The following is a 12,239-nucleotide window of genomic DNA, read 5'->3' as shown; positions in this document are numbered from 1 at the left end:
GAATTAGCCTTGAGTCCAATGGAAGAACCCTGGAGTCATTCAGTAGCTGATTAACATGTCTGAAAAAGTTATTATTCTTCCTGCTGCCTCTGTGCACAGCGTCACCACCTGTGGGTCATGCTTGTATCCAGCAAATTTGATGCCCACATGAGGAATAATAGCGAAGGATCAGACGGGTCCAACCTAGGCTCTGTTCCCACTTGGTGTCCTCTTCCATAGAAGTGTTCACATTCCTCTGCGTTCTGCAGAAATTGTCCATATGACCAGCAGTTTGGGGAGAGGGCTGCAGAACGCTGCATAGCTCATGTTTTCACACTTCCATTGACGTGCTGGAATTTTGGGAGGCAGGGATCATGAGGCATGGGTTCGGAGGAAAAGACCGAATCATCACCAGAAGAAGAAGCGGAAGAGGAGTCTGGGAAGCTAGGTGAATACTGCTCCAGTGGGGCGCACAAATCGAGGTATTCCTGTTTATGAGAAAATGCAAGAGTGAGTGGAAGAGCATAACAATGGGGGTGCTAGCCAAGAGTATTGATCACTTTGCTAACCTCATTGGTTGTAAGTGTAAGTATTCTGTCCAGATCTTCCACCAACTGCTTGAAGGTGGGTCTGTGTGATGGAATAGCATGCCAGCAGTCTCTCATCATCATGTACCTGCCAAAAGAAAGATACACTAGTAAAAGCAATACAAGGACACATTACTCCACTAGAGCCTCAGGGTCTAAATGTCATTATGTTTACCATTATAGGGTCACAACCAATTGTTTAGTAAATCAAGGGGGGATTGTCTAAGGATGGGGTATTCTCAGCAGAGTGTGCCACCAGTACATATTAAGTATTTATCCCTTATTGCTGGTGAAATTGCCATATTTGTGAATTAATCTAAAATATTTCCACACATGGCTAAGATAGCAGATCAAGCTTTTCCTAATTCTAACACACATTGGTCCTACTAAAATGATGACTGAAGTTCAAGGACAATACCATAAGGACTCCAAAGATGTTCAATGGCCATTATTGACTTGCTAGAGATTGTATGCAGACAACCCATTATTTAATATATTTGTAGGACCCAGATTGTCAATGTTCATTCAGTAACAGGATTGTGACTGCTGGTATGGAATGCAGAAAAGTTACAGATAAATGATAAATGGAAGTAGATATACTTTATGTAAACTTAAATGCAATTGCTAGAATTTTCTAAAACTTGCTAAAGGTTTCCTTAGATGTAGCTTTCCAATGCAAAAAATAATGGCTACTTACAATTCATTGGTACAATTGGCTGGTTTGTCCATTCGATGTCCCTCTTTAAGCAGCTTGAAAAGTTCCTCAACAGGAATTCCAGGGTATGGAGAACCCCCAAGAGTGAATATCTCCCACATCAACACACCAAACGACCAGCTGGAGAAATAAGGGGAATACATATATGAGGAAGGTTCCCAGACTAATCTCTAGAATTTTAGTTGAAAGACTTTGCTTTATCCATTACTACAGCATGTACATGTCCAAGGAAACAATTTTGTTTTGGCTATTTTCCCCCATTTACTTTCCCTAATAAATATATCAAAAAATTAAAAAACTATTTATAAATCTGATTCCACGTTTTTGGATTATTTCAAGTGTGTCAAGAAGTAGAATTATAGCATAACTATAAATTCCACTGCCCTTTCTGATGGAGTTACTAATTTAAATATGTTATAATGGCTAAGAATGGTAGCGTGAAACTCACACATCACTCTGATGAGTGTAAACTCTGTCAAACAGAGCTTCTGGAGCCATCCACTTGACAGGAAGCCGACCCTGAAATAGCAAAGGCAAAACTGATCAACACACTAAGGAAATGCAAGTGATAAAGGTCTAGGATGGAGTAAGGGGTTTATATGGACAGAGTATTATCTATGTCATCAACAAGACTGGGATAGAAGAAAATACTCCATGAAAAAATACTCCATGACGTATAGAATTACTCTTCAATCAATGGTCAGTTATCATGAACAGCAGGTATGATATTTATCTAAAATAAGTATTCCACCAAAAACATCTGCATCTTCCACTTGTATGAGACAGTAAACAATGAGGGACAGAAACTCCCCAGATCTTTTCAGATTTCCAGAGAAAACACTTACATTTGTTGTTTTTTTGTAATAATCAATATTGTTGACATCCCGAGCCAGGCCAAAGTCAGCTATTTTCATAACGTTACTTTCAGTTACCAGGACATTTCTGGCAGCCAGATCCCTGTGTATGCACTGAGCAACCAAAGACACCGGACGATTAATGTACATATATAAAGAAACATTATATGACAAATTCATTCACTAGCCCGTGAATAATGCCTTGTGGACAATAATTACAGACTGAATGCTTAAATGGCAGCCAGCTCAAATTGCCAAATACATCTAGTATATTATTAGATCAAGCTTGACTGCTCATGGAAATACAGGTATCATGAACGCAAAGCAACCAACTTATCAGAGAGGTAGACAACAGCTGGAGGCCGCATCATGTTGGACAAATGAAAAGTTTAGTTTGAGATGTCACCATGTCATTGTATGATCAAGTTAATGACACATAAAAGGAATTATATGGGAAAATCTAAGTATGCGTGGTGATACACATATAGATTTAAGAGAGGAATTCATGTAACGCTAAAGGTATTGTAGCTGGGGTGGAATACCAAGAAGTATTACATTAAATTAGCTACAATTAAAAGTTGTGTGAAAAAGTAAAATCATGTATAAAATGGTCAACAATATGGTCCCCACAGTGATTGCAATATATCACAATGAAGCGCTTTGTGGAGGTGAAAGAATTTGACTACTTATTTACTGTAATCATAGATCACTATAGTTTTATATAAAATATTTCCTTTTTTGCTTGTGTCCCTTATGTGCCAAGGAGTCTCGTTTTTTAAAATTCAAATTAATAACAAAACCCATGAAAAGCTAAGTTGTCAGCCATCCGTCTATGCAATTTTTTTTTCCGGTATACCTTTTGGGATGCCAGGTACTCCATGCCTCTGGCTAGTTGGTAAGTGCATGATACCAAGTCTTTGAAGGTCATCTGTTCTTCTGGAACCCTATTGATATCAAAAGAATACTCCATCTCTAGAGGCCGTCGAGCCCGGAGGAATTCACGTAAATTCCCCTTAGCAGCGTATTCCACAATCACATAGAGAGAGCCTGAAAAGAACACAATAAAACAAACCTGGCTTGAGTAAACATTCATGATGGTTGTATTTCCCAGTTGCCTTGGACAGGTTACTCTTTCTAACTCGTTAGAATAACCACTAGATATTGACATTAAGGGGACAAAGATGGTTTTAATATAGCGAACCCTAGGTTTGTGATTTGCAACTAAACTAGCAATTAACTAACTTAAAGTTGAAGCCTAAAACACCAGTTAATAACATAATTATTGCCTCTTCACTAAGGATGCAAGAGCTTTCTTATTGGTTAAAAATTTGAACACTCACCTCCTTGGGTACACGCGCCTAGTAAGTTGATAATGTTTTTATGTTTTCCGATCATTTTCATCATCTCCATCTCTGATACCAGATCAGCCAAATCCTTTTCGGTGGCATCATCTACAAAAAATATACAAGGTGTGCTTTGAGTCACAGTGTCAGTCTTAAAGGGTTTCAGAAGGCATTCAGAATTCCATGAAAGCAATCTAATATTCTGTTATTGTCAATTAAGCATTCAAGCAACCGGAAAATGTCTAGTAAGATAACATTTATTAGAGGCTGGACTGTTATGAGAGAATACCAATCAAAGCAGTGGTGTAGTTTGTATTGTGCATAATTATTCAGCTGATTCCTAATGGAAAATGATACCTGAACTTTTTCATTTTTAATTTACTTTGTATATATTTTATTCGTTTAAAAAATCTGTTCTTCCCAGATAGGAGTGGAGGCTATTAGATAGGTCTCACATCTCTACAAACAGCCCAGTTTCTTAATAGTCTGTAATGACCTAGAATCAACTAAACAGGGTGTTTAAAAGGAACTGGGGCATTGCTGCTTTAAAGCTATCCTGAAAAATTCATTTATGGCAGGAGGATGACACACTTAGACAAAATGCAGCTAATTTAGGCATGAGGACGAAAGAAACTCCACAGACAAGATTTAATGGAAACATGCAGTCATGGGGCCCTGGAGACAGAAGAATTCTACACCGGGATAGTGACAGAGAGATTGCATAATTCAAAGGAGAGAGATCGGTAAATTACACCCCTTCCCATAATCACTGCTTTCAAATCACAGAGAGGGGCAGCTAAGCTATTACAGCTGTTGATTTACCTTGAAGCCTGAAGGTCAGGAATGTGACCTGCCCCCCCCCCCCCCCCCCCCCCCCGGGGGAGAGGGCAGGAAGCAGTCACGTCTAGCTCCTTACCTTTCAACATCTTCACAGCCACCGTCACAGATTCCTTAGGACGGTCTTTGTCAATTCCTAAAGCTTCTGCCATGACAACCTGACCAAAGCAGCCTTCTCCAAGGGGTTTACCCAGTGTCATCCTGTGAAAGGTTACACCAAAGTAGGCAGCAGTTAGTGGAGGTCAGGGGGTAGGTGTGAACTGGCAAAGTGGACATCCTAGTGCTGCTGGATATGCTTAAGAAGAAGGGGTTAACAAAAGACATTACTGAAGTTGCTTTTTCCCATTTTCCACTCTCATTAATCCTAAACACCACACAAGTGACTGAAGGTGGTGGGAACTGTAGCCCAACAGGAAAGCTACCAACTCACAAACTCCCTTACTATAACGGGACAATGCATCCCCAAGCTTGTGAACAATTCTTTAGTTAAATAATTCTTCCCTGATCTAGAACTGCATATGAAAAGAACAAGTGGAACGTACAGTTGCATACATGAAATAACCAAACTCATGGCTACAATGATTTTTTCAGGCTGGTTTAAAGACATACTTGTCTCTTGGGAATTCCCATCTGGGGTCCTGAGGCAGCTCATATTCAGAGACGTTTGGCAGGATCATGGTGTCTGCGCTGGACAGAAGACGCGTTGTGATCCTCACCAGTGGTGTGGTGGAGTTCATAGAGGAGCTGGAATCGGTGGACACCTGTAAAAACACAGACAGGTCATGTAACACTTGTCCACAAGAACAAGCACAAGCACAAACGAGAGCGAGAGGGCAGCCCATACCATGCGCATTTTTGGCGTACTCTTCTTTAGTTATGGAGAATGGATTTATATCCATGAAAAAGTTTACAAGTATCTTTTGACATTATTCCCCAGTAATTTATTATAGGCTAGAAAGAAGAATGTTCTATTTCTCACTAATTGTAAAACTAGAAATACTCCATTTTGATTATATGAAAAACAGGGATTTTCATGAAACAAATTATACCATAGCCTGCCCCAATCTCTGATTTTCAGACGTTTTGGATTTTCCGCTTTGACATGTTTTCTCTAACACGGACATATGGCCTTCTGTGTGCCCTCTCATATTTATTAAATGTATTCCGACAGGAAACACACATTCCATGGAAAGTACACTTCTCCCTACTATTTGTCATATGTCCTCCTCCCCCTGGTGTGTGTTACATGTGGCATTTACAGCGTATAATCATCGTTACCTGTTACTGCTGCCCTTTAAAAAGAAAAAACAAAACAAAAAACAACAAGACTGGAAGAAAATGAATTCACAGGCATCTGAAACCATATGAAAATTATTGCCATATACACGCCTGTAACTGGAATATCTTCATCAAAATATTTATGCTATATTTACAGTAAAATTATTTTTATTTATATAGCGCCAACAATCTACGCAGCGCTTAATACAATACATATATTCAAGGGGTCTGACAAGATGAGACTAAGACAACATTTTAATCTTGTAGTGTTTATATAATAGCACTTCTATAAAAGCAGCACCTTCATTGCAGTTTTTAAATATAAATTAAAATGTCTCTGAAGCAAATAGATCAATTGAAACCCCTTCAATTAACATATTAAATAAGATTTAACTTCTGGACCAATTCAATTCTGTCTAATAACCCCTTAATAAATACATTTAATGATAACTATATAACATGATAAATGCCATTTATATTATTTTAATAAAAAATGCTACAATAATATTAGAAATGATTTCTAATAAAAAAAAAAAATGCTGAAAGGCTGAATATTTATATACGAAAATATAGAAAATGTACAATGTATGGCTGTACTAAATCACAGGTCAAGCAACTGTCTCCAGCACAACGAAATGTGATAATTCTATGAGAAATGGTTGACACATACTAAATGGTGTGAGTGTGTGTGTATATAATTATAATTAGCAATACTTGTGTATTCAATTTAATAACCTCTGGACATACAATGCTGGCTGAGCTTCATGGGAATGGTGCTTGTCCCATATGCGTATGTGGTGAGTTGCATTGCCCCTGTCCTGCGCATGGTGGCCGTTTTGTGTATAAGGCTTTTTGAACTCTTTATCTACTTTCTGTTACCTGGCGGTGTAGCGGGATACGTTTGCTCAACTTGTGGACTACAGGAGGGCCGCTGAAATCCTTCTTCTTCTTGCCTCCTTGTCGACAGTGGTAAACAATGCAGACCACCACCATGCCGGTGATAAGTATTAAACCACCAGTGTATATCCCAACCTCTGTGTAATAAGGTACAGCGGTCTCCTCAGTGGGGGTCTCTGGGTCTGGAACGAGGCAGGGTTGAGAGGTGAGCAGGGTCTTAAATGCAGAAGGTGTGTGGCAGGGATTATTATGAGCAGAAGACACAGTTGACACTCTCACAACCACAAGAACACAAACACATGACTGCAAAAAAAAAAAAAAATAAATAAAAAAAAAAAAAAGAGGCAAAACAGAAAAAAGGATTGCCCCTGAAGCCATCTGCTGTTGTTGAACTCTTACCACCCTCAGCCAGGGGACAAACTGCCCCTTAAAGGTTTTGCCAGCTATTTCTTGCTAAAGCAAACGTTGCGTAACATGCTATGGCCATTCCTTCAGCGAGGAACAATAATGTCTAAGATATGCTTATATCATAATCAGACCTATGTTCAATCTAACACAGATAACTTACACCACAAAATCTCCATTATCTGGTAAACAGGAGCCCTCATAATGGGTCCGATACAACATCTCAAAAGTGATCTTAACACCACAGTACTCAATGGCAAACCCCTGCTGAATGGAACATTCCACTGGTTGCTATAGTGATCAGACCACCTTTTTAAACTTTGCACCAGCTTCCGTTTTTTCATTCATAATGCCTTAGTATTCACTGGGTAAGGAGCGACGCATGATGTGCATCACTCAGAAAATCCCAGTATATATATAAGGGATGTTAAAAATCACACCTGCGGTGGTAGAAAGGGAGTAATTAGTCTCTTAATGGGGCTGTGATTTACGGAGGAATTATGTGTCTTTACAAAGTTAACTACATCAGTGCCAACACAACAGACAATGGGGTCTATTCACTCGGCAGCTTGCAGGAAAGTTGAACATTTCAATTGCCTGATATCACTATACATTACCAGGGGTCAACTCCAGTAAGAGATTCCTATAAGAATGGCTATAAATTGTATTGACTGTAAACCTAGCTGTATCTTATTACTGATATATTACTGTGTTACAGATACAAGACAGTCACTAGCAAAGTAGCCCTTGTTTCTACTACAGACAATGATCTATAAGAGCATGTTCTTGCTATAGCCAACACATTCATCAACCATACATAGGATTCAAATGAGCTAGCAATGGCCCTGCAGCTGTCAGCGGTCATCACTATTATTATCTGACTGAGGGTCATAGGAGTTCAATAAGAAGTGGACAGTAAGGCGACCATAATGGCCATTTTCTGAAGGACACACATATGTTTCAGACGTAAATGCAGTACTTTACATGTGTTAGAAAGAAAATGCGAAATGCAAGGTGTCCTGGAAAAAATGGCCAATGCGGCCAACCTAGCGAAGTATCAAAAAAAGCTGTCCAACAGCAATAGCGGATTAGTACATCAAAAAAAACAATAAAACATAAAAACACATTCTGCTCACGCACACAGCCTTTCACAAACAACTATACATCTACAAAGACGTTCATATAAACGGAAGGATCCAACTAAGGCAGCGTGTGGGTAGAGATTACCTTACTACAGCAATCCGCTGCTTCACCAACGCATTTCACAGCAGCAGGAAAAGAAGAGATAAAACCAGAAATGTCTAGAGAGATAGACATAGACTAGCCTCCCCAACATGTGATGTTTTGCGCAGGATTTAAACCCTTTGTGTTTAGTAGTAGCAAAGGGCTTAAAATACAGATTCAAAACATCTAACCCCTTATTGCATGAAAAACCCACACCATGCAATTGGGGAACATAGTGCTCATGCGAGGATATACATTTCCCCACAGCTCCTAGGAACCAGTAAGATAGCTTTGTTAAAAAATACACACAAAACATGTATTTCCATAATCACACCAGAACTTCCACTATTCATACTTTCCACTACAGATATCTGAATGGCTAAACATCATTTTCATTGCATGCTTTCCGCTAGGAGTGAAGCCTTCTTTATTTAAGTCCCGTAAGGGACCTGAATGGAACAGGAAAATAACATTCCAAAATGCCATCTCTGCAAATAAGCAATACACTGGCCCCTCTAATCTTCAACTTACACTGAAAGCCTACCAACGTATGTTCCTTACATTAATAAAGCAGTAGACCTGGTTTCTTAGGTCTTGCTATTAATTTACTTAAAACATATTTAGTGGACTATAGTTATTAAACACTAGCTCTTCAAGGTACTGGGGTGATTACACCAGGTTTCCCTCGAGTGGAACATAGCATTTGTTAAGCTTCTCACTGGACAGGAGCTGCAAGGAACCTTTTATGATGTATATCTTATCAAGAGAAAAGGTAAGGGCAGTGACCCAAGACAGGAGCTCAATACCTGGAAGAACCGTCAACCAGGCAGAGTGTTGAGAAATCCCAATAGAATTTCCAGCTATACAAGTATATTCCCCCGCATCCTCATAAGAAACATTCCTGACATACAAGACTTCTATCTCTTCATCTGTAACGTTAACACCGGCAGCCTGGAAAAGAAAGGATGGCAAAAAGAAAAGAAAAAGCGAGAAACACCAGATGAGAAAAAGAACTTGTGGACTGAGCTCAGGAGATGACTCGAGCCTTGGAGGGCAGATGACGCTCAGAGGATCTCCTTTACTTTCCACAGAGCCCCCAGTCCAAGAGACCCAAAACACCAGAGAATGTTTAAAGAAGACATAATCAATGCAAATTAATGCACATGACCCATCACCAGGAGTAATCACCATTTTTACATGCAATCACAGGACATGGAAAAATGCAACCCACAAGGAAGAATTTCATCAACTGACTTTGAATGATGTGCTTCCATCAGGCTAACTTCTTTAAGCACTTATAGTTAGGGCTGTCAAAAAGACAGCTATCTGTTCAATACAATAATCTGTAACATGGGTGAAACCTCTATAAGTGACTTAAAAGGAAGTTAACCTTCAGGAGCCAACTACTAAAAAGGGGGTAGAGGACCTTAATACCATTAGAACTAAAGCTTAGGTGGCAGGGCATTCATATTTTATATATATAGAAAATATCCATAGCGGATTTAAAGAAGAAACAACTCTTAAAATACTCCTACAAACCTATTAGCGTTTCTAGTGCTCACCAAGCCTACCTTGAATATTTAGAGAATTAAAGAAACAGAAAGAATAGTCAACATAAGAGTTAATGGGGTTGGGTGGAGAGAACAGAAAAGCAAGGGCAAAAAAAAATAAAAAATAAGGCAGTAGAGATAACAAAGACAACGGGAGGGCTCTTTAAAAAATTACATTAAATGCAGGGCCAAGAACTATATGTATATAAAACAAGGGAAAGAAATCCTGTAGCCTTGTGGGTATTTTTCCATGGCCGCTATGTGCGGCAAAACACCAACGCCAGATTGTTTGACAAACGCCACCTTCGCCAGAAGCACCAAGAGCACACTGCAGCCAGTGTGCGGCGAGAGGGGACGTTACCTGGTCGTTTGCGCTCCACCGTGAGCCAGGCAGACTTGTTGGCCTCTCCTATATAATTGGAGACCGTACAAATATATTCGCCCGCATCTGCTTCAGTCACATTGTGCAGTTTCAGCACTTCAGCACTAGAGCTGTTTATTCCCGAGTGCTAAATAAAGGCAGGCAACATAAGGGAAAAAAAACATATAGAGAGCGGTCACTGCAGGCTGGGGTTACACAGTACTTACTGCATCTCACTGATGGGGTGATAGTTGGACTATCAGGATCTGTTTGTCACAGATTAAAGCCAACGAGATTAAGCTGTGTGTTTTATGGCTGTGCTTTTCATGACATTCTCATCATGCAAGGACATCCTACAAGCCAAGTGTCTAGAGAGGAGGCAGTTACACATTGATCCAGTTTGCCCCTACCAACAATCTTACACCTGTGTGGTTTGAATGCCTTAGAAGAGTAGTACAGCTATAACTAGAGAGCATGTTCTTCATTTTTGTCTTAAGTTTTACAATCGCCAATTTGGGTCAACATCTAAGCAAGATGGTAGTCTGGTAGTGTGAGTAATGCATTCTCACCAACTCAAAGAGATTGCATTTAATGAAATATTTGCTAAAACGTGCTTAACACACAAGTTTATGTTTGTGGGAGATCAGAGGATTAAAAAATTCCTTATAGCCAAGTAAATTTGCAAAACACTTGATAAATCTAGCACACTTTGCTCGCTACCCAGCTCTCCATAAATACTGAAGCTATTACTGCTCACCTTTAAGACCTTCACATAAGGGAGTCCATCTACACCAAAACGGCTCCCATTCTTCTCCACATATCGCACCCAGCGGATATGAGGCTGAGCATCGCTGTACACCTTACAGACAAACTCAGCATCTCCTCCAACTGTGACAGTGAGATTCGCCGGAAGGCCAGCCTGCAATATGGGTCTGTGAGAGGAACGTTCTGGTGGGGAGAAGAAAAAAAAAAAAATTAATACAAATCTGGGGAACCTGGCTTTGTGTAGGGGTGCAGCTAGTCCACATAGTTTTAAGTAGACAAAGAATAGGAGGGGAAGTAGGTGAAGAGTAAGCATAGCCAAACACTCCACCCCTGCCTAGAGAACAAGGAAACTGACCAGGAGACCCAGGGAACCCGAGACTCACCAGGAGACTCAGGTCAAACCTGGAGAGTTCCCAGCTATGTCCATTATACAGAATGATAAACAGACTTTGCACCATCATTATATATTAAATATGTTTACATAGTATACAACTTATAAATATGGATTAAAACACTGGGTGCATTTAGGCCCCTGTTAATTTTGTCTTTCGTGCATCTTTTCCTTTTGTTGTATTACATGAACAAACCAGAATTTAAGCATTGGTGGCTGTTTTAACAAAGCAATGCCAGAAGCCTATTAAACATTGCCATTTAATCTGTATGTGATTAGGAGAGTTTAAAAATTGAGATATCCCCTAACATGCTACAGTTCTTTAACAATAACCCTAGGACAAAACGAGATGCAAAACATATCAATTGTTGAAAAACATTACATTAAAACCATCGATTGTAGTGATTTATAAACTATGTAAAGCAGATATTATTTGAATCCAACAATGTGGCAAAAACTTTTCCTAGTATAATAATTATACGTAGCCTGCATTTCACTGTGGATGATAGGGTTATTGTTACAGCAACAGATGGACTGCTCGACCTCCCAGCCCTCAACTATAAAACAATATTATATATTTATATAGTATAAAACAAATAAAGGCAAAGCCGCCAAAGCAGGAGGGAAAAAAACAACCCAAGTCTGTAAACCCGTAAAGCTCCTGGCACCAATCCCTGTAGAAAAAAAAACATTGCCAAATGAGAAGGGAGAGAGACGTGAATTTGTAAGTAATGGAGAGGAGGAGGAGGTCTGTGCCTGGACTTCAAAATGTGCCGCTGGTCGGAATAGAATCCTCAGTTATATAGAACACAGAAAACAAAGGGGACACGGTGGGGACGATTCCCTGCGCTCATTTCCAACAACCTCTGAATGCCAACAATTACATTTCACCTGTACGTGGGAGTGTTGGCTAACCCTACTAGGAGCTTCCACGACGCATTGGGCCAGGGCGGCAGTAGCTTTCCACCCTGATCCAGGAAAGAACGTGTAACCACTACATGGGACGTGTGGAGAAGCGGGGCTCGTGCTTATTGTTCATATGCAAAGACGAAA

General features: G+C 39.8%; 1 protein-coding gene across 1 annotated transcript in view; it reads right to left on the bottom strand.

Moving 5' to 3' along the window:
• Positions 1-302: 302 nt before the first annotated feature.
• Positions 303-12,239, bottom strand: part of LOC149298982 (fibroblast growth factor receptor 2-like) — a 36,423-nt gene continuing 24,486 nt past the window's right edge. The window contains exons 6-17 of the mRNA XM_089486958.1: positions 10,788-10,978; positions 8,926-9,070; positions 6,473-6,672; positions 4,925-5,076; positions 4,395-4,516; positions 3,476-3,586; positions 2,992-3,182; positions 2,127-2,249; positions 1,730-1,800; positions 1,264-1,401; positions 549-654; positions 303-467 (exon numbers count right to left, since the gene is read on the bottom strand). Coding sequence (XP_089343084.1) covers positions 303-467; positions 549-654; positions 1,264-1,401; positions 1,730-1,800; positions 2,127-2,249; positions 2,992-3,182; positions 3,476-3,586; positions 4,395-4,516; positions 4,925-5,076; positions 6,473-6,672; positions 8,926-9,070; positions 10,788-10,978 — 1,715 coding nt within the window. The remainder of the gene's footprint in view (positions 468-548; positions 655-1,263; positions 1,402-1,729; positions 1,801-2,126; positions 2,250-2,991; positions 3,183-3,475; positions 3,587-4,394; positions 4,517-4,924; positions 5,077-6,472; positions 6,673-8,925; positions 9,071-10,787; positions 10,979-12,239) is intronic.

This window comes from Sceloporus occidentalis, unplaced genomic scaffold, assembly GCF_023333645.1.
Source record: "Sceloporus occidentalis isolate IW3139 unplaced genomic scaffold, rSceOcc1.0.p SCAF_30, whole genome shotgun sequence".
NCBI classification, from domain to species: Eukaryota; Metazoa; Chordata; class Lepidosauria; order Squamata; family Phrynosomatidae; genus Sceloporus; species Sceloporus occidentalis.
Note: the sequence above shows the minus strand (reverse complement) of the source record. Positions and strands in the feature narration are given on the sequence as shown.